Raw genomic sequence first — 26,030 nt, 5'->3', positions numbered from 1 at the left:
ATATGGTCAGTACGGGGGACCTTGTTGTGGGTGTTTCAGGGTCTATGGTCAGTACGGGGGACCTTGTTGTGGGTGTTTCAGGGAATATGGTCAGTACGGGGGACCTTGTTGTGGGTGTTTCAGGGAATATGGTCAGTACGGTGGACCTTGTTGTGGGTGTTTCAGGGAATATGGTCAGTACGGGGGACCTTGTTGTGGGTGTTTCAGGGTCTATGGTCAGTACGGGGGACCTTGTTGTGGGTGTTTCAGGGAATATGGTCAGTACGGGGGACCTTGTTGTGGGTGTTTCAGGGAATATGGTCAGTACGGGGGACCTTGTTGTGGGTGTTTCAGGGAATATGGTCAGTACGGGGGACCTTGTTGTGGGTGTTTCAGGGTCTATGGTCAGTACGGGGGACCTTGTTGTGGGTGTTTCAGGGTCTATGGTCAGTACGGGGGACCTTGTTGTGGGTGTTTCAGGGTCTATAGTCAGTACGGGGGACCTTGTTGTGGGTGTTTCAGGGAATATGGTCAGTACGGGGGACCTTGTTGTGGGTGTTTCAGGGAATATGGTCAGTACGGGGGACCTTGTTGTGGGTGTTTCAGGGAATATGGTCAGTACGGGGGACCTTGTTGTGGGTGTTTCAGGGAATATGGTCAGTACGGGGGACCTTGTTGTGGGTGTTTCAGGGTCTATGGTCAGTACGGGGGACCTTGTTGTGGGGGTTTCAGGGTCTATAGTCAGTATGGGGGACCTTGTTGTGGGTGTTTCAGGGAATATGGTCAGTACGGGGGACCTTGTTGTGGGTGTTTCAGGGAATATGGTCAGTACGGGGGACCTTGTTGTGGGTGTTTCAGGGAATATGGTCAGTACGGGGACCTTGTTGTGGGTGTTTCAGGGTCTATGGTCAGTACGGGGGACCTTGTTGTGGGTGTTTCAGGGAATATGGTCAGTACGGGGACCTTGTTGTGGGTGTTTCAGGGTCTATGGTCAGTACGGGGGACCTTGTTGTGAGTGTTTCAGGGTCTATGGTCAGTACGGGGGACCTTGTTGTGGGTGTTTCAGGGTCTATGGTCAGTACGGGGGACCTTGTTGTGGGTGTTTCAGGGTCTATGGTCAATACGGGGGACCTTGTTGTGGGTGTTTCAGGGAATATGGTCAGTACGGGGGACCTTGTTGTGGGTGTTTCGGGGAATATGGTCAGTACGGGGGACCTTGTTGTGGGTGTTTCAGGGAATATGGTCAGTACGGGGGACCTTGTTGTGGGTGTTTCAGGGTCTATGGTAAGTACGGGGGACCTTGTTGTGGGTGTTTCAGGGTCTATGGTCAGTACGGGGGACCTTGTTGTGGGTGTTTCAGGGTCTATGGTCAGTACGGGGGACCTTGTTGTGGGTGTTTCAGGGTCTATGGTCAATACGGGGGACCTTGTTGTGGGTGTTTCAGGGTCTATGGTCAGTACGTGGGACCTTGTTGTGGGTGTTTCAGGGTCTATGGTCAGTACGGGGGACCTTGTTGTGGGTGTTTCAGGGAATATGGTCAGTACGGGGGACCTTGTTGTGGGTGTTTCAGGGAATATGGTCAGTACGGGGGACCTTGTTGTGGGTGTTTCAGGGAATATGGTCAGTACGGGGGACCTTGTTGTGGTTGTTTCAGGGTCTATGGTCAGTACGGGGGACCTTGTTGTGGGGGTTTCAGGGAATATGGTCAGTACGGGGGAGCTTGTTGTGGGTGTTTCAGGGAATATGGTCAGTACGGGGGACCTTGTTGTGGGTGTTTCAGGGTCTATGGTCAATACGGGGGACCTTGTTGTGGGTGTTTCAGGGAATATGGTCAGTACGGGGGACCTTGTTGTGGGTGTTTCAGGGAATATGGTCAGTACGGGGGACCTTGTTGTGGGTGTTTCAGGGTCTATGGTAAGTACGGGGGACCTTGTTGTTTGTGTTTCAGGGTCTATGGTCAGTACTGGGGACCTTGTTGTGGGTGTTTCAGGGTCTATGGTCAGTACGGGGGACCTTGTTGTGGGTGTTTCAGGGAATATGGTCAGTACGGGGGACCTTGTTGTGGGTGTTTCAGGGTCTATGGTCAGTACGGGGTACCTTGTTGTGGGTGTTTCAGGGTCTATGGTCAGTACGGGGGACCTTGTTGTGGGTGTTTCAGGGTCTATGGTCAGTACGGGGGACCTTGTTGTGGGTGTTTCAGGGTCTATGGTCAATACAGGGGACGTTGTTGTGGGTGTTTCAGGGAATATGGTCAGTACGGGCGACCTTGTTGTGGGTGTTTCAGGGTCTATGGTCAGTACGGGGGACCTTGTTGTGGGTGTTTCAGGGAATATGGTCAGTACGGTGGACCTTGTTGTGGGTGTTTCAGGGAATATGGTCAGTACGGGGGACCTTGTTGTGGGTGTTTCAGGGTCTATGGTCAGTACGGGGGACCTTGTTGTGGGTGTTTCAGGGAATATGGTCAGTACGGGGGACCTTGTTGTGGGTGTTTCAGGGAATATGGTCAGTACGGTGGACCTTGTTGTGGGTGTTTCAGGGAATATGGTCAGTACGGGGGACCTTGTTGTGGGTGTTTCAGGGTCTATGGTCAGTACGGGGGACCTTGTTGTGGGTGTTTCAGGGAATATGGTCAGTACGGGGGACCTTGTTGTGGGTGTTTCAGGGAATATGGTCAGTACGGGGGACCTTGTTGTGGGTGTTTCAGGGAATATGGTCAGTACGGGGGACCTTGTTGTGGGTGTTTCAGGGTCTATGGTCAGTACGGGGGACCTTGTTGTGGGTGTTTCAGGGTCTATGGTCAGTACGGGGGACCTTGTTGTGGGGGTTTCAGGGTCTATAGTCAGTACGGGGGACCTTGTTGTGGGTGTTTCAGGGAATATGGTCAGTACGGGGGACCTTGTTGTGGGTGTTTCAGGGAATATGGTCAGTACGGGGGACCTTGTTGTGGGTGTTTCAGGGAATATGGTCAGTACGGGGGACCTTGTTGTGGGTGTTTCAGGGAATATGGTCAGTACGGGGGACCTTGTTGTGGGTGTTTCAGGGTCTATGGTCAGTACGGGGGACCTTGTTGTGGGGGTTTCAGGGTCTATAGTCAGTATGGGGGACCTTGTTGTGGGTGTTTCAGGGAATATGGTCAGTACGGGGGACCTTGTTGTGGGTGTTTCAGGGAATATGGTCAGTACGGGGGACCTTGTTGTGGGTGTTTCAGGGAATATGGTCAGTACGGGGACCTTGTTGTGGGTGTTTCAGGGTCTATGGTCAGTACGGGGGACCTTGTTGTGGGTGTTTCAGGGAATATGGTCAGTACGGGGACCTTGTTGTGGGTGTTTCAGGGTCTATGGTCAGTACGGGGGACCTTGTTGTGAGTGTTTCAGGGGAAGGGGGTATGTCTGACCTCCATCATCTAGGACGTGACAATGGTTCATAAAATCTCCCCATTTCTGCCCATTTTTTCTGCTCAGTGTTGCAGGCCTTCTCATACAGCTGCAACTGTATATGCATTCGCAAATCAGGACCTTTCTTGAGTTGGGCTCTGGGACGGTGCAACTGTTGAGAATCTGAATCTATGGTTATTGTGGGAGAAAGGGGTTGAGTGTGTATCCCACCACTGTTCCGAGGGAGTTAAATATGTTAGGTACAATGTAGGATGATTCACAATAATTGTTTGCTAATATAATAATTTCTTGCAATAATGTAATTTTAGTAATGGCAAGAGAGGTAAAATACTTTGCATATATTGCCTACATTACTACAAATATGAATAGCTAATTATGTAAAATAAGATAAACAGGATTTTATTTTTTATGTCTATGTATAGTTCAAATCGAGGTGAGGGCGATGGAAATGCATTTGGCGGTTGATCTACTTCTGCTCTGTAAATGGCACTGTGTGCTCTTTTCCAAGGATGAATCAATCCCAGTCTCTTCAGGGCTATGGGATACGGGGGGTTGGGGGTGGTCTGCCGGGCGTTGGGATGACAACCCTACTCGGGATGAGGAGGGCTTTTAGCGAGTGGAATAGTGGGGACCAATTGGAGGTTTACTTAGTAGATCATGGTACTGCTATATAGACACTCCATCATCATGTTACTTTTTAATGGTACGTTTACAAACATATGTTATGATGAATATAATTGAAACTTGTATCTCATTATGGTAAATGGTGAAATAAGTATAGCCAGTTATAATTGTAGTGGTTTATCAGATAATATGAAAAGACAATCAGTATTTACCTGGCTGAAAGAGAGGGAATATAATATCTATTGTTTACAGGAAACTCATTCAACAATTTTAGATTAAGTTTTGTGGAAAAAGGACTGGGGTGGATAAATGACTTTCAAAAGGGGTGAGGATTGTCCAAACATCAAGGTAGATGGATTATTTTAAATATGTTATTGGACAATAAACAGATATGGGTTATTAACCTATACGATCCAAAAAATGATGAGCTTCTTTGAAATTATATAGAAGAATTTATCAACCCTACAAGCAACACTAGACTCTATTATTATGGTGGGAGATTTTAATACGGTCTTAAATACCTCTATGGACCGTAAAGGAAATCACACTACAAACTATCACCCTTTGGCTCTTAAGGAAATCAAGAGAGTCATGGATATATTAGAATTAGTGGATATATGGAAGCTTAAATACCCTGACCTAGTGAGATATACATGGCAGAGGCTTAACTTCGGGATCGGTGTCCCTTCCACGGGAAGGTTGAGCTAACGTGGGCTAATGTGATTAGCATGAGGTTGTAAGTAACAAGAACATTTCCCAGGACATAGACATATCTGGTATTGGAAGAAAACTTTTAATCTAACTACAGTGAACGAATATCATGCTATTGTTTGAGGAAAGAGCATAATTTTGAACATAAAAAGTTATTAATGAACAAATTAGGTACATTTGGGCAGTCTTGACACAACATTTTGAACAGAAGTCAAATGGTTCATTGGATCAGTCTAAAACTTTGCACATACACTGATGCCATCTAGTGGCCAGCATCTAAATATATAATTATATATATATATAATAATATACCACCTGGGCTGGTATAATACATTATAGCCTTTCTCTTGCATTTCAATGGTGATGTGACAAAAAAATACAAAGAACGGTTTGGATTTTTCTTTCTATTATCTTTTACTGTGTTATATTCTACTACATTCCTTTCACATATTATCTTTTACCAGATCTACTGTGTTATATTCTACTACATTGCTTTCACATATTATCTTTTACCAGATCTACTGTGTTATATTCTACTACATTCCTTTCACATATTATCTTTTACCATCTACTGTGTTATATTCTACTACATTCCTTTCACATAAATTTCAAAGTCTTTCCTTTCAAATGGTACCAAGAAAATGCATATCCTTGCCTCAGGGCCTGAGCTACGGGCAGTTAGATTTGGATAAGTCTGTCACGCCCTGACTTTAGTTATCTTTGTTTTCTTTATTATTTTGGTTAGGTCAGGGTGTGACGAGGGAGGTATGTGTGTTTTTGTCTTCTCTGGCGTTTTTGTATATCTATGGGGTTTTGGTATTGTCTAGGTAAATGTAGGTCTATGGTGGCCTGAATTGGTTCCCAATCAAAGGCAGCTGTTTATCGTTATCTCTGATTGGAGATCCTATTTAGGTTGACATTTTTCCATTTTGGTTTTTGTGGGTTATTGTCTGTGTGTAGTTGCCTGTCAGCACTCGGTTTATATAGCGTCACGTTTAGTGTTCTTTCTTTCTTTCTTTATTAAAGGAAGAATGTCAATGTCATCAATACGACGGACGTGACAATGTCAATAAGGGTGAATATTTTTGAAAAAGGGGCTAATCCTTAAGAGTTTCTCTCTGGCACCAAAAGTTTAAAAAATGTTGATAGGGGGCAGAATGTGGTCGGATCATCACATAATTGGCATATATATTACTCTTACAGAATTTCCACGTGGGCGAGGATATTTAATTTAATCAAAGTCTACTGGACTATAAGTTGTTTATAACCGATGTATAGAAATGTCTGCTCTACCCAAAATTTCAACCAACTAATTGCAGCATTACCACAAAAAGGAAAGAGTAAGGAACTTCTATGTCATTTAAAACCATAAATGGTTAAAGAAGCGTGTGATAAATAAAAACATATACCAGTTTCATTTAAGGACCATAAAACTGACAGCTGTGCCATATAAATTGCAAAGTATTTGGGAAGAGATTTTCCATGTACCGATTCCATGGCATATGGTTTATGAATTGATGCGCAAAACAACGCCGGATTCAAAACTTCACATTTTTCCATTTCAATTATTATACAAAAATTCTTGCAACCAATAGAATCTTATATGTATGGGGATACAATCCTTCCCAGCTCTGCAGATTGTGCTGTGAGGAGGCAGAGTCATTAGATCAATTGATCCTGGACTTCCTGACGGGTAAGTTGTGTTAGTTAACCTGGTTACCCCCAGGTGGTAAGAGTAGGCAACAACACATCTGCCACACTGATCCTTAACACTGGGGCCCCTCAGGGATGTATACTTAGTCCCCTCCTGTACTCCCTGTTCACCCACGACTGCGTGGCCAAACACGACTCCAACACCATCATTAAGTTTGCCGACGACACAACAGTAGGTAGGCCTGATCACCGACAACGAAAAGATGACCTATAGGGAGGAGGTCAGAGAACTGGCAGTGTGGTGCAAGGACAACAACCTCTCCGTGTGTGTGTGTGTGTGTGTGTGTGTGTGTGTGTGTGTGTGTGTGTGTGTGTGTGTGTGTGTAGGTTTATGTATTGCACATATACAGTTGAAGTCAGAAGTTTACATAAACTTAGGTTGGAGTCATTAAAACTTGTTTTTCAACCACTCCACAAATTTCTTGTTAACAAACTATAGTTTTGGCAAGTTGGTTAGGACATCTACTTTGTGCATGACACTATTAGTTTTTCCAACAATTGTTTACAGACAGATTATTTCACTTATAATTCACTGTATCACAATTCCAGTGGGTCAGAAGTTTACATACACTAAGTTTACTGTGCCTTTAAACAGCTTGGAAAATTCCAGAAAATGATGTCATGGCTTTAGAAGCTTCTGAAAGTGTAATTGACATAAATTGAGTCAATTGGAGGTGTACCTGTGGATGTATTTCAAGGACTACCTTCAAACTCAGTGCCTCTTTGCTTGACATCATGGGGATTTCAAAAGAAATCAGCCAAGACCTCAGAAAACAATTGTAGAACTCCACAAGCCTGGTTCATCCTTGGGAGCAATTTCCAAACGCCTGAAGGTACCACGTTCATCTGTACAAACAATAATACGCAAGTATAAACGCCATGGAACCACGCAGCCGTCATACCGCTCAGGAAGGAGACGCGTTATGTCTCCTAGAGATAAACGTACTTTGGTGCAAAAAGTGCAAATCAATCCCAGAACAACAGCAAAGGACCTTGTGAAGATGCTGGAGGAAACAGGTACAAAAGTATCTATATCCACAGTAAAACGAGCCCTATATCGACATAACCTGAAAGGCTGGTCAACAAGGAAGAAGCCACTGCTCCAAAACCGCCATAAAACCGCCAGACTACGGTTTGCAACTGCATATGGGGACAAAGATGGTACTTTTTGGTCCTCTAGTCTGAAGAAAGAAAAATAGAACTGTCTGGCCATAATGACCATCGTTATGTTTGGAGGATAAAGGGTGAGGCTTGCAAACTGAAGAACACCATCCCAACCGTGAAGCACGGGGGTGGCAGCATCATGTTGTGGGGGTGCTTTGCTGCAGGAGGGACTGGTGCACTTCACAAAATAGATGGCAACATGAGGAAGGGAAATTATGTGGATATATTGAAGCAGCATTTCACCCAAGTTAAAGAGTTTAAAGGCAATGCTACCAAATACTAATTGAGTGTATGTAAACTTCTGACCCACTGGGAATGTGATGAAAGAAATAAAAGCTGAAATAAATCATTCTCTCTACTAATATTCTGACATTTCACATTCTTAAAATAAAGTGGTGATCCTAACTGACCTAAGAAAGGGATTTTTACTAGGATTAAATGTCTGGAATTGTGAAATGCAGAGTTTAATATAGTCGGCTAAGGTGTATGTAAACTTCCGACTTCAACTGTATCTGTTTTACTGTTTAGAAATGAAAGCACTTTTTGGTTTGTGATATATAGCCAATGTGCCCACTTTGGTAATGTCACGTTCGCTCTAGGCAACAAGCTGGCAGATACCGTGTGGGCAAAGCCTACATGATGATATTATAATGGACAAAAGAGCCAGGTTATTTTAATTTGTCCAACGGCAGCCCAGCATCTGTATGTAACTTTCCGACTTCAACCGTATATGTCTTAACCAAAGACTCCACTACTCAAATATGAATTTCAGGATGTTGTCAATGCAACAACTGTTGATAGACATAGCTGGTAAATCCGCTCTGACTATCTACTCCGATTTCAGAGTACGGGTAAGATAGTCTAGCTAGCTACGTTTTCAGATACTGTATTATACGTTTCTAGTTATAGCTAACATTGACCTGGTTGGTTAGCTACCTGTAGATTCATGCAGGGTAGTAATGTCTTGAGTTGTGGTTATGGTTCATTGCTTACCTAGCTAACGGTAGCTAACACTGTTCTGTACACATTTTGCGTACCGCGGCAGTCAAACAAGGCTGCAATGAAAACTAATTGGACTGTAGTGACTGTGTTGCCATCAAAATCCAGGCTGTAATGAAAGTTAACCTGTTGAGTGTAGGGGGCAGTATTTTGACGTTTGGATGAAAAACGTACCCAAATGAAACCTATTTCTCAGGTCCATAAACTAGAATATGCATATACTTGTCAGATTAGGACAGAAAACACTCTAAAGTTTCCAAAACTGTCAAAATTCTGTCTGTGAGTATAACAGAACTGATATTGCAGGCGAAAACCCAACTATGAAAATCCAACTAGGAAGTGCCTCTTATTTTGAAACCTCCCTATTCCATTGCATGCCTTCCCTCCATTTAAAGGGATATCAACCAGATTCCTTTCCCTGTGGTGTGAACAGTCTTTAGACATAGTTTCAGCCTTTTATTCTGAAAAATGAGCAAGAACGATCACATCGCGTCAGTGGATGGCTAGGTGCCAGCAGAGTTTTGCATGCGCTTGGAGCAGGCATTTTCTCTCTTCTATTGAAAAAGCTACGGTCAGGTTGAAATATTATTGATAATTTATTGTAAAAACAACCTGAGGATTGATTATATAAAACCTTTGACATGTTTCTACAAACTTTAAGGATACTATTTGGAATTTTCGTCTGCCCTGTCGTGACCGCTCGAGCCTGTGGATTACTGAACATAACGCGCCAACCAAATGGAGGTATTTTGGATATAAAAATAATCTTTATGGAACAAAATGAACATTTATTGTGTAACTGGGAGTCTCGTCAGGGCAAACATCCGAAGATCATCAAAGGTAAGCGATTTGTTTTATTGCTTTTCTGACTTTCGTGACCAATCTACTTTGCTGCTAGCTGTTTGTAATGTTTTGTCTGCTGAGAGAGATGTCCTTACATAAACGCTTGGTTTGCTTTCGCTGTAAAGCTTTTCTGAAATCTGACATGCCAGGTGGATTAACGACAAGCTAAACTGTGTTTTGCTCTATTGCACTTGTGATTTCATGAAAATAAAATATTTTTAGTAATTTCATTTGAATTTGGCGCTCTGCAATTCAGCAGATGTTAACGAAAATGATCCCGCTAATGGGATGGGTGCGCCAAGAAGTTAATGGGACTACAGTGACTGTATTGCCATCAAAATCCAGGCTGTAATGAAGGGCTAGGCGTCCTGATAGCGGGACAACTTCGGGTGAATCTGGAGGGCTCGCAATTCAAATAAATAATCAACAAAATGATGGATATTAAAAATGTAAGTACATACAAGTGTCTTATATCGCTGAAAGCTTAAATTCTTGTTAATCTAACTGCGCTGTCTGATTTACAGAAGCCATTACAGTGAAAGCATTTTTTTTAACCTTTATTTAACTTGGCAAGTAAGTTAAGAATAAATTCTTATTTTCAATGACGGCTTAATGACGGCTTAATCCCTCTGATTTGTCATCCAAAGGGCCCCAGATATAACATGTAGTGTCGTTGTGTTAGATAAAATCCTTCTTTATATCCCAAAAAGTCTGTTTAGTTGGTGCCATCGATTTGAGTAATCGACTCGTTTAATATGTAGAGAAAGGAATCCGAAAATCTACCCCTAAACTTTGTTTCCACAAGCCAAAACACGTTTCTATTTACTCCTCAGATACACTAAAAGGTAGTCAAACTATATTTCTTACGGAAAGAAGTGTGTTCAATAGGAAACCGATTTTAGCAGGTGCGTCCGTAGCAAGTTTGGTGGAGAAGGATGATCCAACAATTCACAGCTCAATGGTACTTCACTTTTCTATTGGTTTTCCCATTTCATTGTGGTTTTACTTAAGGGAGGAGTGGGGTATTGGAATAAGTGAGAGTTTAATATATTACTTTAGAGTTTACATGACAGAGCACACACCAATTCCGTGTGTTGGTGTTTTTTGTTTTTGATTGGATAGGTAGGTGGGGAGTCTCTCCCGTCTGCGTTTCTCTATTCAGCCAGTAGATGATGGTGTTCCGTACAGGGCTCCACGCTCATGCATCAGTAGCCTACAGATTCAGAAGAATCCCCAGGAACAGCTACCGGAGGCTGCGCAGCCCGCCTGCCCGGATCTCACCTCTCTCTCTCTCTTTAGTTTATATGCTAGAACGTTACTGCGTGCTGGGGCAGCACGTTATCATTTGCTTTGTATAATTGCTAAGAGTGAAACTCCCTCGTATTCAAGGTTTCATTCAAAGAAAGTTCATTGTCAAGATTGTCTCCGTGGAAAGAGAAAGCGTGGGTGCCGCTACCTCAGCCGGTTACCGCTAGTCTGGCTCAACCCTGCAACGTGCGTCTCTAGAAGAGAGAGATAGTGGGTGTTAACTGTATATGTGAACTAATTGTCCAAATATGATGACTCAACAATGGAAAGAGACATCTGTCTGTCTGTCATTGTCATTTAAATTGGGCTCCCGAGCGGCGCAGTGGTCTAATGCACTGCATCTCAGTGCTTGATGCGTCACTACAGACACCCTGGTTCGAATTCAGGCTGTATCACAACAAGCCGCGAGTTGGAGTCCCATAGGGCGGCACACAATTGGACCAGTGTCGTCGGGGTTTTGCAGGTGTAGGCGGTCATTGTAATTAAGAATTTGTCCTTAAATTACTTGCCTAGTTAAACAAACAAAAAAATGAATGCATGAGGACAGACCTACAGCCGCTGTCCATTTTCACATAATTATTGCGTTCTGGCCGGAGGTGAGGGCGACAAGTGCCCTACACATTCCATCAATGATAGCAATGAAAAAGTCCCTTAAAAATACCCTTGATAGAGAAACTATTTTTGATCCATATGATGAGGTAAGTTAGCCTGTAAGTTGTTGTTCCTATCCTACCCTTTTTCTTAGGGTGTAGCCGATATTGGAAACAGGAATTTAATTTACCAAAGATATTCATCTTTCAGTGCCAATTTCACCTTATAGCGGGATTTCTTATGTTTGTTATTAGGCAACAAGACGTGAATGGATACATGTATACAGAGAGGGCTATGGAGCATTAGAGACACAGAGAGAGAGAGCGCGATAGAGAGAGAGAGGGAAGGGGGGCTCATCGAATGAATTGGGTCATACCCGAGCCACGGAGAGAGAGTTTGCTTCCCTTGCGTTGGCCGTCAGTAGGCCTATGTGTGTGTGTGTGTGTGTGTGTGTGTTGAGGGCAGATATTGAAGATGGCAGCCGCAAGTGGAGCAACTTTAAGGAGGAATAGGAAGAGATAGTCTATTATCTGAAACAATTAATTAACGATGCTGTGAAATAATTTTTTAAAACACCGGGCACCTGTCTATGGCGGATTTCGTATTTCACATTGGATTATTAACTTTCTCTTCGATTTATGCGCGAAGCACACGTTGGTATATCTAAATCCGGAAGAAAGGAGAGCAATAAATGACTATACCGGAGACGGTGTTTTTCTTTCCACTCTGTTAGAGGAATAAATGACTATACCGGGGACGGTGTTTTTCTTTCCACTCTGTTTAGAGGAATAAATGACTATACCGGGGACGATGTTTTTCTTTCCATTCTGTTAGAGGAATAAATGACTATACCGGGGACGGTGTTTTTCTTTCCACTCTGTGTAGAGGAATAAAGGACTATAGCGGGGTGTTTTTCTTCCCACTCTGTTTCCTCTCTGAGCGCACTGTTCTGTCTCTGTGACACTCACATTCAACTCGTAAGCATCTTAATTGAAACATGTCAGGCAAATTATTGGTCTACCTCTTACTTCTGACAGTCTTTCATGTCTGGTAAGTGGTGATATATGTTTGATGTAAAATGTGCTGTTGGGGTTCGGTGTTGATACCCCCTCAAATGTGCTGTTGGGGTTCGGTGTTGATACCCCCTCAAATGTACTGTTGGGGTTCGGTGTTGATACCCCCTCAAATGTGCTGTTGGGGTTCGGTGTTGATACCCTCTCAAATGTGCTGTTGGGGTTCAGTGTTGATACCCCCTCAAATGTGCTGTTGGGGTTCAGTGTTGATACCCCCTCAAATGTGCTGTTGGGGTTCAGTGTTGATACCCCCTCAAATGTGCTGTTGGGGTTCGGTGTTGACACCCCCTCAAATGTGCTGTTGGGGTTTGGTGTTGACACCCCCTTAAATGTGCTGTTGGGGTTCGGTGTTGACACCCCCTCAAATGTGCTGTTGGGGTTCGGTGTTGACACCCCCTCAAATGTGCTGTTGTGGTTCAGTGTTGACACCCCCTCAAATGTGCTGTTGGGGTTCTGTATTGACACCCCCTCAAATGTGCTGTTGGGGTTTGGTGTTGACACCCCCTCAAATGTGCTGTTGGGGTTTGGTGTTGACACCCCCTCAAATGTGCTGTTGGGGTTTGGTGTTGACACCCCCTCAAATGTGCTGTTGGGGTTCGGTGTTGATACTCCCTCAAATGTGCTGTTGGGGTTTGGTGTTGACACCCCCTCAAATGTGCTGTTGGGGTTCTGTATTGACACCCCCTCAAATGTGCTGTTGGGGTTTGGTGTTGACACCCCCTCAAATGTGCTGTTGGGGTTTGGTGTTGACACCCCCTCAAATGTGCTGTTGGGGTTTGGTGTTGACACCCCCTCAAATGTGCTGTTGGGGTTCGGTGTTGATACTCCCTCAAATGTGCTGTTGGGGTTTGGTGTTGACACCCCCTCAAATGTGCTGTTGGGGTTCGGTGTTGACACCCCCTCAAGTGTGCTGTTGGGGTTTGGTGTTGACACCCCCTCAAATGTGCTGTTGGGGTTCGGTGTTGATACTCCCTCAAATGTGCTGTTGGGGTTTGGTGTTGACACCCCCTCAAATGTGCTGTTGGGGTTCTGTATTGACACCCCCTCAAATGTGCTGTTGGGGTTTGGTGTTGACACCCCCTCAAATGTGCTTTTGGGGTTTGGTGTTGACACCCCCTCAAATGTGCTGTTGGGGTTTGGTGTTGACACCCCCTCAAATGTGCTGTTGGGGTTCGGTGTTGATACTCCCTCAAATGTGCTGTTGGGGTTTGGTGTTGACACCCCCTCAAATGTGCTGTTGGGGTTCGGTGTTGACACCCCCTCAAGTGTGCTGTTGGGGTTTGGTGTTGACACCCCCTCAAATGTGCTGTTGGGGTTCGGTGTTGATTCTCCCTCACATGTGTTTTTCTCCATGCAATATACCACAATTAAGTTGCTCGATAGCATCATTCATTTCTACAAGACTGGACTGATGTGACATGATATTTACTGAAACTGAATTAGAAATCGATTTGGAGCTTTTAAGAATGTAGCTTTATTGTACAGCCAGTGTATTCTATTGAGCCCAAGCTGTGCAGCCAGCCAGCTGTGCATCTTTGGATCTAGTACATTCATATTCCCAAGTATTAATGTACCAGCTTTACCCTTTATATTGGTATTAATGTACCAGCTTTACCCTGACCCTTTATATTGGTATTAATGTACCAGCTTTACCCTGACCCTTTATATTGGTATTAATGTACCAGCTTTACCCTGACCCTTTATATTGGTATTAATGTACCAGCTTTACCCCTTTATATTGGTATTAATGTACCAGCTTTACCCTTTATATTGGTATTAATGTACCAGCTTTACCCCTTATATTGGTATTAATGTACCAGTCTTACCCTTTATATTGGTAATTTAATGTACCAGCTTTACCCCTTATATTGGTATTAATGTACCAGCTTTACCCTTTATATTGGTATTAATGTACCAGCTTTATCCCTTATATTGGTATTAATGTACCAGTCTTACCCTTTATATTGGTATTAATGTACCAGCCGTACCTTTATATTGGTATTAACGTACAGCCATACCTTTATATTGGTATTAATGTACCAGCTTTACCCCTTATATTGGTATTAATGTACCAGCCGTACCTTTATATTGGTATTAATGTACCAGCCGTACCTTTATATTGGTATTAATGTACCAGCTTTACACTTTATATTGGTATTAATGTACCAGCATTACCCCTAATAGTGGTATTAATGTACCAGCTTTACCCCTAATAGTGGTATTAATGTACCAGCCATACCTTTATATTGGTATTAATGTACCAGCCGTACCTTTATATTGGCAATGACATGCTGTTATACCCCTTTATATTGATATCAATGTACCAGCTTTACCCTGACCCTTTATATTGGTATTAATGTACCAGCTTTACCCTTTATATTGGTATTAATGTACCAGCCGTACCTTTATATTGGCAATGACATGCTGTTATACCCCTTTATATTGGTATCAATGTACCAGCTTTACCCTGACCCTTTATATTGGTATTAATGTACCAGCTTTACCCCTAATAGTGGTATTAATGTACCAGCTTTACCCTAATAGTGGTATTAATGTACCAGCCATACCTTTATATTGGTATTAATGTACCAGCCGTACCTTTATATTGGCAATGACATGCTGTTATACCCCTTTATATTGGTATCAATGTACCAGCTTTACCCTGACCCTTTATATTGGTATTAATGTACCAGCTTTACCCTTTATATTGGTATTAATGTACCAGCTTTACCCCTAATATTGGTATTAATGTACCAGCCGTACCTTTACATTGGTATTAATGTACCAGCCGTACCTTTATATTGGCAATGACATGCTGTTATACCCCTTTATATTGGTATCAATGTACCAGTCTTACCCTGACCCTTTATATTGGTATTAATGTACCAGCTTTACCCCTTATATTGGTATTAATGTACCAGCTTTACCCCTTATATTGAGAATGACATGATGTCTTAACATTGTGCTGTAACATGTTAGAATAACAATAGATTCATGAAGACTATAAGATACATCTCAGTCATGGCAATATTCTACAAATACGTACAAGATGTCTACCACCTGTTATTTCTGCAATGTGTCTGAAGCGAAACATACATTTAGCATATCCTTAGCTCATTGTAGCTAAATGTATGTCCAACGTATCGCAGTAGGAATTTCAGGAAATTTCTGTTTAGTTTTTTAATCAACTAGGCAAGTCAGTTAAGAACAAATTCTTATTTACAATGACAGCCTACCAGGGAACAGTGGGTTAACTGCCTTGTTCAGGGGCAGAATGACAGATTTTTATCTTATTAGCTCGGGGATTCGATCCAGCAACCTTTCGTTTAACTGGCCCAACACTCTAACCACTAGGCTACCTGCCGCCTCTACACTCTAACCACTAGGCTACCTGCCGCCTCTACACTCTAACCACTAGGCTACCTGCCTCCTCTACACTCTAACCACTAGGCTACCTGCCGCCTCTACACTCTAACCACTAGGCTACCTGCCGCCTCTACACTCTAACCACTGGGCTAACTGCCTCCTCTACACTCTAACCACTAGGCTACCTGCTGCCTCTACACTCTAACCACTGGGCTACCTGCCACCTGTACACTCTAACCACTAGGCTACCTGCCTCCTCTACACTCTAACCACTAGGCTACCTGCCGCCTCTACACTCTAACCACTAGGCTACCTGCCGCCTCTACACTCTAACCACTGGGCTACCTGCCACCTCTACACTCTAACCAGGCACTCTAACCACTAGGCTACCTGCCGCCTCTATACTCTAACCACTAGGCTACCTGCCTCCTCTACACTCTAACCACTAGGCTACCTGCCGCCTCTACACTCTAACCACTAGGCTACCTGCCACCTCTACACTCTAATCACTAGGCTACCTGCCTCCTCTACACTCTAACCACTAGGCTACCTGCCGCCTCTACACTCTAACCACTAGGCTACCTACCACCTCTACACTCTAACCACTAGGCTACCTGCCTCCTCTACACTCTAACCACTAGGCTACCTGCCACCTCTACACTCTAACCACTAGGCTACCTACCACCTCTACACTCTAACCACTAGGCTACCTGCCGCCCCTACACTCTAACCACTAGGCTACCTGCCGCCTCTACACTCTAACCACTAGGCTACCTACCACCTCTACATTCTAACCACTAGGCTACCTGCCGCCCCTACACTCTAACCACTAGGCTACCTACCACCTCTACACTCTAACCACTAGGCTACCTGCCGCCCCTAATACTAATACCGTTTTACATTTCAGTTTATGCCATCTTCAACGTGTCTCATTTGTCATTAAGTTGTCTTACGAACATTAAACTGACTGTAAACACTGGAATAGGACTATATTGTGCTTGTAGTTAACAAGATCTGGGATATGTGTTCCTCAAATACCCTTTTATTAAGCTACATTAATACCATTTTACAGCTACACTAATATAATTATTAGTCTACACTAATACAAATTACCAGCTACATTAATATCATTTTATTAAGCTACACTAATACCATTTTACAGCTACTTTAATAAGCCATGCAAATGCACTGTGTTTAGGTTAGCTATACATCATGATTTCAGCAGTTCCTAAATGCTGTGCACTAATGTAGAGATATGGTTTATTATTTTTTAAATTGTTTTCCCCACAATCTAATTAGATCTTTATTTTTGTAGTTCTCCAAAAATGGAATATGAAGAAGAGTATGAGGATGTTACCATGAACCAAAAGTTGGCTCCGAAGACGATGGAGGCAGACACCACAGAGATTCTGAACAATTTACTCAAGGAATACGATAAGAAACTACGGCCAGATATTGGAGGTAAGTTGCTGGCTGATATGGATAAAGTGTGCCCATTTAAACTAGTGGTGCGCTGTGACCGCTGTCCAGGGTGCTGAAAGCAATGCGCTGTCCACGAGACTGACAAACTGGCAGTAGTGTTGAAAGTATATGTTGGCACTGTCCGTGGTGCTGAATGCAATGCTGTGGTCAGTGCGCTGTCCACGAGACTGACAAACTGGCAGTAGTGTTGAAAGTATATGTTGGCACTGTCCGTGGTGCTGAATGCAATGCTGTGGTCAGTGCGCTGTCCACGAGACTGACAAACTGGCAGTAGTGTTGAAAGTATATGTTGGCACTGTCCGTGGTGCTGAATGCAATGCTGTGGTCAGTGCGCTGTCCACGAGACTGACTAACTGGCAGTAGTGCTGCGTGTACAGTGGTGCTGAAAGTATATGATTGTACTGTCCGTGGTGCTGAAAGTGTGTGCGATCATTGGTGTGGAGCTGATGCGTGCCATACACTAGGGACATTAACCATTCACCCCCCCTACCGCGCAGAAGGAGTATCACGTAATAATTTATGATAAAACATTCAAAAGTAGTGCGCTGTATAGGAAATAGGGGATCATTTGGGATGCAGACATGGACCTGAGCGAGACTCATTACAGAGGGAAGTGGAAAACTCAGCTCAAGTCCAAAAAGAAGAGCTGCACGTTCTGGTTTTATGATTTGAGAGGCAGGCAGGCAGGCAGGAAGTGAGATTTCTCTGTTGGAGAGTAGTGTCTCGACTAATGATATAGATCAATGTGCAGGTGAAAATGTGAAACAAGGATAACATATGGACACGTCATAAGCGATGGCAAGATGTGTAGAATTGCAAGAAAATTTGCTTTAATGGTCGACTTTGAGCAGGAAAAATGGTCTCAACTCCTCCTGTTTCTCTATTTTTCAACATAAATGGGGTTGTGCCTTTGGTGGTTCATCGATGTGTCATTCTGGTCATGCACTCCACGACCAACTTAGCTAGTTCGTCAGCTAACTGTAGCCCACTGTAGCTAGCCAGTAACTCCACCAGTATATGTTGATGTCATTTCAAAGGATTTTCTTTTGTTGGACGGAAGCTGTAGAGATCGGTAAGAAATGGCACTTCTGTATCCAGATGTCTTATTCGTTCATATTGTTTTTGTTTTCAAGCATTAAATGACACGGTACGACGGTGCATTGATCAGTTATCCTCTGAGACGTAATGGCAAAATGTAGATTTCGCCAAAATAGACATACCCAAAAGTTACTGCTATTCATGTGTAATTACATGATTCTGACATGCCCATATTTGGAAAGAAGACATCTGGGAGATTATGAAGAATGTTTCAGAAGATGGATAGGAGTTACATAGTTCAGAATACACTAGATCAAGCACACACAAAATAATGTATATATATATATTTTTACATTTAATTTATTTTGAAAGTAATCTTTCATTGACAAGTTATACGTGAATTATTGATGCCCAGAGCTGTAAACACACAGAAAAATGGAATTGAACAACTGTAAATGGGCAGATGTTTTTAGTAAGTGTTGTCGGGTGTGGTCACGGGATGTTTCCAAGTGTCCCTAAACCTCTCCAAAGTAGCGTATGTCTGTAAATTAGATCATTCCAGTGCTATTATATATTTGCAATGCTATTTGTTCAGTCTAAAAACACAATTTCTACCATATCAACCTCACTCCAACATTGTGGTGGTGTCATGGGGAATCCAGGGGACGTTGAAGTGTCCTTTCAACCTCTCCGACGTGTCTGAATGTGGTAATTGAACTGTTTAAGACACTGGATGTGTCTAAAAGTAATTGTTCACTATAAAAACTACATTTCTACAACACCAACCTCTCTCAAACATTGTGGTGGTGCCGAGGGACATATATGGGGGCTATCCAAGTGTTTTCATCATATTTTTAATGCATGAAGATATAGTCACTCAAATCAAATCACAAATCACATGCGCCGAATACAACCGGTGTAGTAGACTTTACAGTGAAATGCTTAATACAACAGGTGTAGTAGACCTTACAGTGAAATGCTTAATACAACAGGTGTAGTAGACCTCACAGTGAAATGCTTAATACAACAGGTGTAGTAGACCCCACAATGAAATGCTGAATACAACAGGTGTAGTAGACCTTACAGTGAAATGCTGAATACAACAGGTGTAGTAGACCTTACAGTGAAATGCTGAATACAACAGGTGTAGTAGACCTTACAGTGAAATGCTGAATACAACAGGTGTAGTAGACCTCACAGTGAAATGCTGAATACAACAGGTGTAGTAGACCTTACAGTGAAATGCTGAATACAACAGGTGTAGTAGACCTTACAGTGAAATGCTGAATACAACAGGTGTAGTAGACCTTACAGTGAAATGCTGAATACAACAGGTGTAGTAGACCTCACAGTGAAATGCTGAATACAACAGGTGTAGTAGACCTTACAGTGAAATGCTGAATACAACAGGTGTAGTATACCTTACAGTGAAATGCTGAATACAACAGGTGTAGTAGACCTCACAGTGAAATGCTGAATACAACAGATGTAGTAGACCTTACAGTGAAATGCTGAATACAACAGGTGTAGTAAGACTATACACATGGGGGTACCGGTACAGAGTCAATGTGTAGGGCACCAGTTAGTTGAGGGCACCGGTTAGTTGAGGGCATCGGTTAGTTGAGGGCACCGGTTGGTTGAGGGCACCGGTTGGTTAAGGCCACTGGTTAGTTGAGGGCACCGGTTAGTTGAGGGCACCGGTTGGTTGAGGGCACCGGTTGGTTAAGGCCACTGGTTAGTTGAGGGCACCTGTTAGTTGAGGGCACCTGTTAGTTGAGGTAATATATACATGAAGGTAGAGTTATTAAAGTGACTATGCATAGATGATGACAACAGAGAGTAGCAGTGGTGTAAAATAGGGGGGGGGGGTGACCTCTTATCCTCATGGCAAAATGTATAGAATTGCAGGAAATCAGCTTTAAAACTGCAATGGTTTCTGTCAGACTCATGACAAAATGTTTAAAATAGCATTATATGTTAAAAATGAGTAGAATAGCATTATAATATGTTTCTCTGCCCCGTGGCAAAATGTGTTGAAATGCAGGAAGGTAGCTGTTGTCCACACACACACACACACACACACACACACACACACACACACACACACACACACACACACACACACACACACGCACACAAACAGCTGTTGGATTGTCCCTGGTTAGAGGAAACCACTCCACTGTAACCCCTGGTACAGAGTAAAATCCCCCTGGTACAGAGGAAACATCCCCCTGGTACAGAGTAAAATCCCCCTGGTCCTGGTACAGAGGAAACATCCCCCTGGTAGAGAGGAAACATCCCCCTGGTACAGAGGAAACATCACCCTGGTACAGAGGAAACATCACCCTGGTACAGAGGAAACATCACCCTGGTACAGAGGAAACATCACCCTGGTACAGAGGAAACATCACCCTGGTACAGAGTAAACATCCCCCTGGTACAGAGTAAAATCCCCCTGGTACAGAGTAAAATCCCCCTGGTACAGAGGAAACATCCCCCTGGTACAGAGGAAACATCCCCCTGGTACAGAGTAAAATCCCCCTGGTACAGAGGAAACATCCCCCTGGTACAGAGGAAACATCCCCCTGGTACAGAGGAAACATCCCCCTGGTACAGAGTAAAATCCCCCGGGTACAGAGGAAACATCCCCCTGGTACAGAGGAAACATCCCCCTGGTACAGAGGAAACATCCCCCTGGTACAGAGTAAAATCCCCCTGGTACAGAGTAAAATCCCCCTGGTACAGAGTAAAATCCCCCTGGTACAGAGTAAAATCACCCTGGTACAGAGGAAACATTCCCCTAGTACTTGATGCTGGGTTACTGATGCTGGGTTACTGATGCTGGGTTACTGATGCTCTGTTTTAGATACTGGGTTACTGATGCTGGGTTACTGATGCTGGATTACTGATGCTGGGTTACTGATGCTGGGTTTTTGATGCTGGGTTGTTGATGCTGGGTTACTGATGCATTGATGCTGAGTTATTGATGCTGGTTTATTGATGCTGGTTTATTGATGCTGGTTTATTGATGCTGAGTTATTGTTGCTGGGTTACTGATGCTGGGCTACTAATGCTGGTTTATTGATGCTGAGTTATTGATGCTGGGTTATTGATCTATGACCCAGCGGGTCAGATCAGAAGACTGGAGGTATGGTTTAGTAGGGGCGGGGCTTTCAGATAGTTATTTTTAGCCACCCATGAGAGTAAATGCCCTCCCTGTTCATCTGTTCTGTTGTATAGATATCACGTGTTAAGGTCGAATGTTGACATTTTTGTAGCTTCTATAAGGCTTACAGAAGTGGCTGAACCCTATGTCACAGCCGCTGACAAAGCACATGCCTGAAATCCTTAATTTGTCACTCAGGAGGAGAGAGGGTTTCATCACTGTAAAACATTCAGAGATCGATTTATAGCCATTCATCTAAAACAATTCATAGAGTTAAAAAAAAACAACACTTTCTGTTTGTCATAGACGGATAAGATTAACACGAGATGAAAGGTGAGTTCCTATCAAGTTCAGGAAGCCGAGCTAGCGCTCTGTGAAACGTTCACAGCGATGGGGGCAGACGTTTTGATCAAGAGAGACCTTTAGAAAATGTTCCCAAAAAATCTAAACATACGTCTTTTACAGTTAAAAGGAAGGTGAAATATTACAGTTAGTTAGTTTTATAATATGATTATACTATATTTAGAAAAGATATGTCATTTCAAGCCTTATTCATAATGTTTGTATGGACAGGAAATACATCATATAACATGGATCATATTGTATCATATTTGTACTGTGTACTGGAGCTGTTGTCCTCAAAAGTTATACACCTCAGCAATGTATAACTATTTTTACCAGAAAGGTGAGATTTGACCCTTTCTTTATCCCTTTACACTTGTGTGTATAAGGTAATAGTTGTGGAATTGTTAGGTTAGATTACTCGTTGGTTATTACTGCATTGTCGGAACTAGAAGCACAAGCATTTCGCTACACTCGCATTAACATCTGCTAAACCATGTGTACGTGACCAATAACATTTGATTTGATTTGGTATATGTGTAGCCGATGTGAAATTGCTAGCTAGTTAGCGGTGGTGCGCCCCTAGTGGCGTTTCAATCGGTGACGTCACTTGCTCTGAGACCTTGAAGTAGTGGTTCCCCTTGGCTTTTGTGGAGCGATGGGTAATGATGCTTCGAGGGTGACTGTTGACGTGTGCAGAGCGTCCCTGGATCGCGCCCAGGTCGGGGCGAGGGGATGGACATAAAAGTCTATACTGTTATATATGCAGCATTACTAGTTATTCTTTATGGCCCTTTGATGATAAATAATTCATTTTGGGGATTACATAGGTTACATTTGAGATTACACTGAGTTACATTTAACTAGTTTTATTACGGTAGAAGAATGTGTCAAATGCAACAACAACAACAAAAATCTGCAGTTGTTGTTCTTCTGTTGGTTTTATGGTCGACTACAACCCAAAAAGGTGTATTGCCGCCACCTACTGGACGGGTTGAAAAACCCCAAAAAATCTCCATATCTCTCTTCTCAGGCTCTAGGACCTGAGAGGGTGGTACGGCTCTAGGACCTGAGAGGGTGGTACGGCTCCATGATCTGAGAGGGTGGTACGGCTCTAGGACCTGAGAGGGTGGTACGGCTCTATGACCTGAGAGGGTGGTACGGCTCTAGGACCTGAGAGGGTGGTACGGCTCTAGGACCTGAGAGGGTGGTACGGCTCTAGGACCTGAGAGGGTGGTACGGCTCTAGGACCTGAGAGGGTGGTACGGCTCTAGGACCTGAGAGGGTGGTACGGGCTCTAGGACCTGAGAGAGGGTGGTACGGCTCTAGGACCTGAGAGGGTGGTACGGCTCTAGGACCCGAGAGGGTGGTACGGCTCCAGGACCTGAGAGGGTGGTACGGCTCTAGGACCTGAGAGGGTGGTACGGCTCTAGGACCCGAGAGGGTGGTACGGCTCTCGGACCTGAGAGGGTGGTACGGCTCTAGGACCTGAGAGGGTGGTACGGCTCCATGATCTGAGAGGGTGGTACGGCTCTAGGACCTGAGAGGGTGGTACGGCTCTAGGACCCGAGAGGGTGGTACGGCTCCAGGACCTGAGAGGGTGGTACGGCTCCAGGACCTGAGAGGGTGGTACGGCTCTAGGACCTGAGAGGGTGGTACGGCTCTAGGACCTGAGAGGGTGGTACGGCTCTATGATCTGAGAGGGTGGTACGGCTCTAGGACCTGAGAGGGTGGTACGGCTCCAGGACCTGAGAGGGTGGTACGGCTCTAGGACCTGAGAGGGTAGTACGGCTCTAGGACCTGAGAGGGTGGTACGGCTCTAGGACCCGAGAGGGTGGTACGGCTCCAGGACCTGAGAGGGTGGTACGGCTCCAGGACCTGAGAGGGTGGTACGGCTCTAGGACCTGAGAGGGTGGTACGGCTCTAGGACCTGAGAGGGTGGTACGGCTCTATGATCTGAGAGGGTGGTACGGCTCTCGAACTTGAGAGGATGGTACGGCTCTATGACCTGAGAGGGTGGTACGGCTCTAGGACCTGAGAGGGTGGTACGGCTCCAGGACCTGAGAGGGTGGTACGGCTCTAGGACCTGAGAGGGTAGTACGGCTCTAGGACCTGAGAGGGTGGTACGGCTCTAGGACCCGAGAGGGTGGAACGGCTTGTGACAATATTCCACGTAACTCCTCCTCCGAGACATTTTTCAGCCCCAGGAACCGCTCCGTCGCATCCACTATGATATCTATCTTCCCGGACCTTCTCTCCACCTCGGCAGTGGCATTAATTACCACAGCTATAAAGGCCACAAAGTCCAGCTTCTTAACCTTTAAAATGTGTCAGGTTCCAGCTGGTGAAAGGCAACCCCTGCAGCCTGCAGTGAGGGCCTTATCCACCACCATGGACTCTTCAGGAGCACCGTTCAAACCCCTCCACCCTCTAAACTGCCGCTGCATAGGAAATGCTCGGACTCTGGCCACCTCATTCCAAACACGTGTGCTTCATGGTTCCCACCGCAATTGCAACATGTCACATTTTTTATCACTTTTAAAACACACGATATGATCTTTTTCCACAACTCGGACATCTCTGCTTCTCCCTTCTGTAAACACTTGATACACGACCAGAGGCTTTACAATGCATTGGTCTTGGGATAAATACTGTGCATCTGTAGTTTGAATATATCCTAACTGCACTGGAGCAGGGACAGACTTCATCATGTCAGAAAACAATAGAACAGATAGACTTTTCTTCATTCACTACACGATTCATCCGACGTGCATAATTCACTCCATGACTATGTTTAATCTCTACAAAAAATCGACTTCCCACGAGACGCCAGATATAACCCCCTTGAGGGTTGCCCTGTTCTGAAGAGACACACATGACACTTCAAACTTATCACATCGAGTTAAGACCCAACACACGTTCCTTCTGATCCGCGAAAAAAAAAAAATATATATAAATCAAAACAAGCCCACCTCTCGTGATCCTCACAGCCCTCCCTTTTCCCAGCGCTCTCTCCACCAGTACTCTCTCTCTCTCTCTCTCTCTCTCTCTCTCTCTCTCTCTCTCCACCAGTTTGAAGAACTCAAATATTTTCTTCCAGATTGGTACTCTGCTCTGCTGCTCCTCATTAACAAGCCGTACTCCAACCAGATAGGAAGGGTCATTCTAATTACTGTACAGTACTTTTCTCCGTTTCCATTCTTTTGGACAATACTTTAATTCTCCTTGGTTCTACCGTCATTTGGGTTCAGAATCCAATTCATCGTCTGCTTCCGCTATCATTTTCCAGTCCAGAGAAAAAATAAACGACCAAATTTGTATTAGCAGTATGTAAACATAACGTGATGAACAGGGAAATACATTTACTCTCATGGGTAGCTAATAAGATCTAGCTGAAAGTTATGCCCCGAATAAGCCACTTCTCCTGAAAATAACCTAAGGTCAACCCAGCACAAGAGTAAAAAATACTAAACGGACGGTTAAATTAACCCATGTCTGGTTTATTCATATAACCCAACTGGCTGGGTCAAACGTAACACAGGATTTGTTTTGTCCAATATTTACCCAGCACTGGATTACTAAATAACACAAATTGGGTTGCTTTTAACCCAGCATTTTTTAGAGTGTCAGTTTAGCTCTTTGTGTTCCAAATGGCACCCTATTCCTTACATGGTGCACTACTTTGACCAGAGTGGCACCCTATATGATATATAGTACACTACTTTGACCAGAGTGGCACCCTATTCAATATATAGTTTACTACTTTGACCAGAGTGGCACCCTATTCAAAATATAGTGCACTACTTTGACCAGATTGGCACCCTATATGACATATAGTTCACTACTTTGACCAGAGTGGCACCCTATTCAATATATAGTTTACTACTTTGACCAGAGTGGCACCCTATTCAATATATAGTTCACTACTTTGACCAGAGTGGCACCCTATATGATATATAGTTCACTACTTTGACCAGAGTGGCACCCTATTCAATATATAGTTCACTACTTTGACCAGAGTGGCACCCTATATGACATATAGTTCACTACTTTGACCAGAGTGGCACCCTATATGATATATAGTTCACTACTTTGACCAGAGTGGCACCCTATATGATATATAGTTCACTACTTTGACCAGAGTGGCACCCTATATGATATATAGTTCACTACTTTGACCAGAGTGGCACCCTATATGACATATAGTTCACTACTTTGACCAGAGTGGCACCCTAT

At 43.9% G+C, this 26,030-nt stretch overlaps 1 protein-coding gene across 1 annotated transcript in view; it reads left to right on the top strand.

Annotated features, from left to right (window-relative positions):
* Positions 1-17,089: 17,089 nt before the first annotated feature.
* Positions 17,090-26,030, top strand: part of LOC110523058 (gamma-aminobutyric acid receptor subunit gamma-3) — a 257,745-nt gene continuing 248,804 nt past the window's right edge. Inside the window, exon 1 of the mRNA XM_036978984.1 lies at positions 17,090-17,227. Coding sequence (XP_036834879.1) covers positions 17,092-17,227 — 136 coding nt within the window. The 5' untranslated portion in view covers positions 17,090-17,091. The remainder of the gene's footprint in view (positions 17,228-26,030) is intronic.

Source organism: Oncorhynchus mykiss, chromosome 5 (genome assembly GCF_013265735.2).
Source record: "Oncorhynchus mykiss isolate Arlee chromosome 5, USDA_OmykA_1.1, whole genome shotgun sequence".
Classification (NCBI taxonomy): Eukaryota; Metazoa; Chordata; class Actinopteri; order Salmoniformes; family Salmonidae; genus Oncorhynchus; species Oncorhynchus mykiss.
Note: the sequence above shows the minus strand (reverse complement) of the source record. Positions and strands in the feature narration are given on the sequence as shown.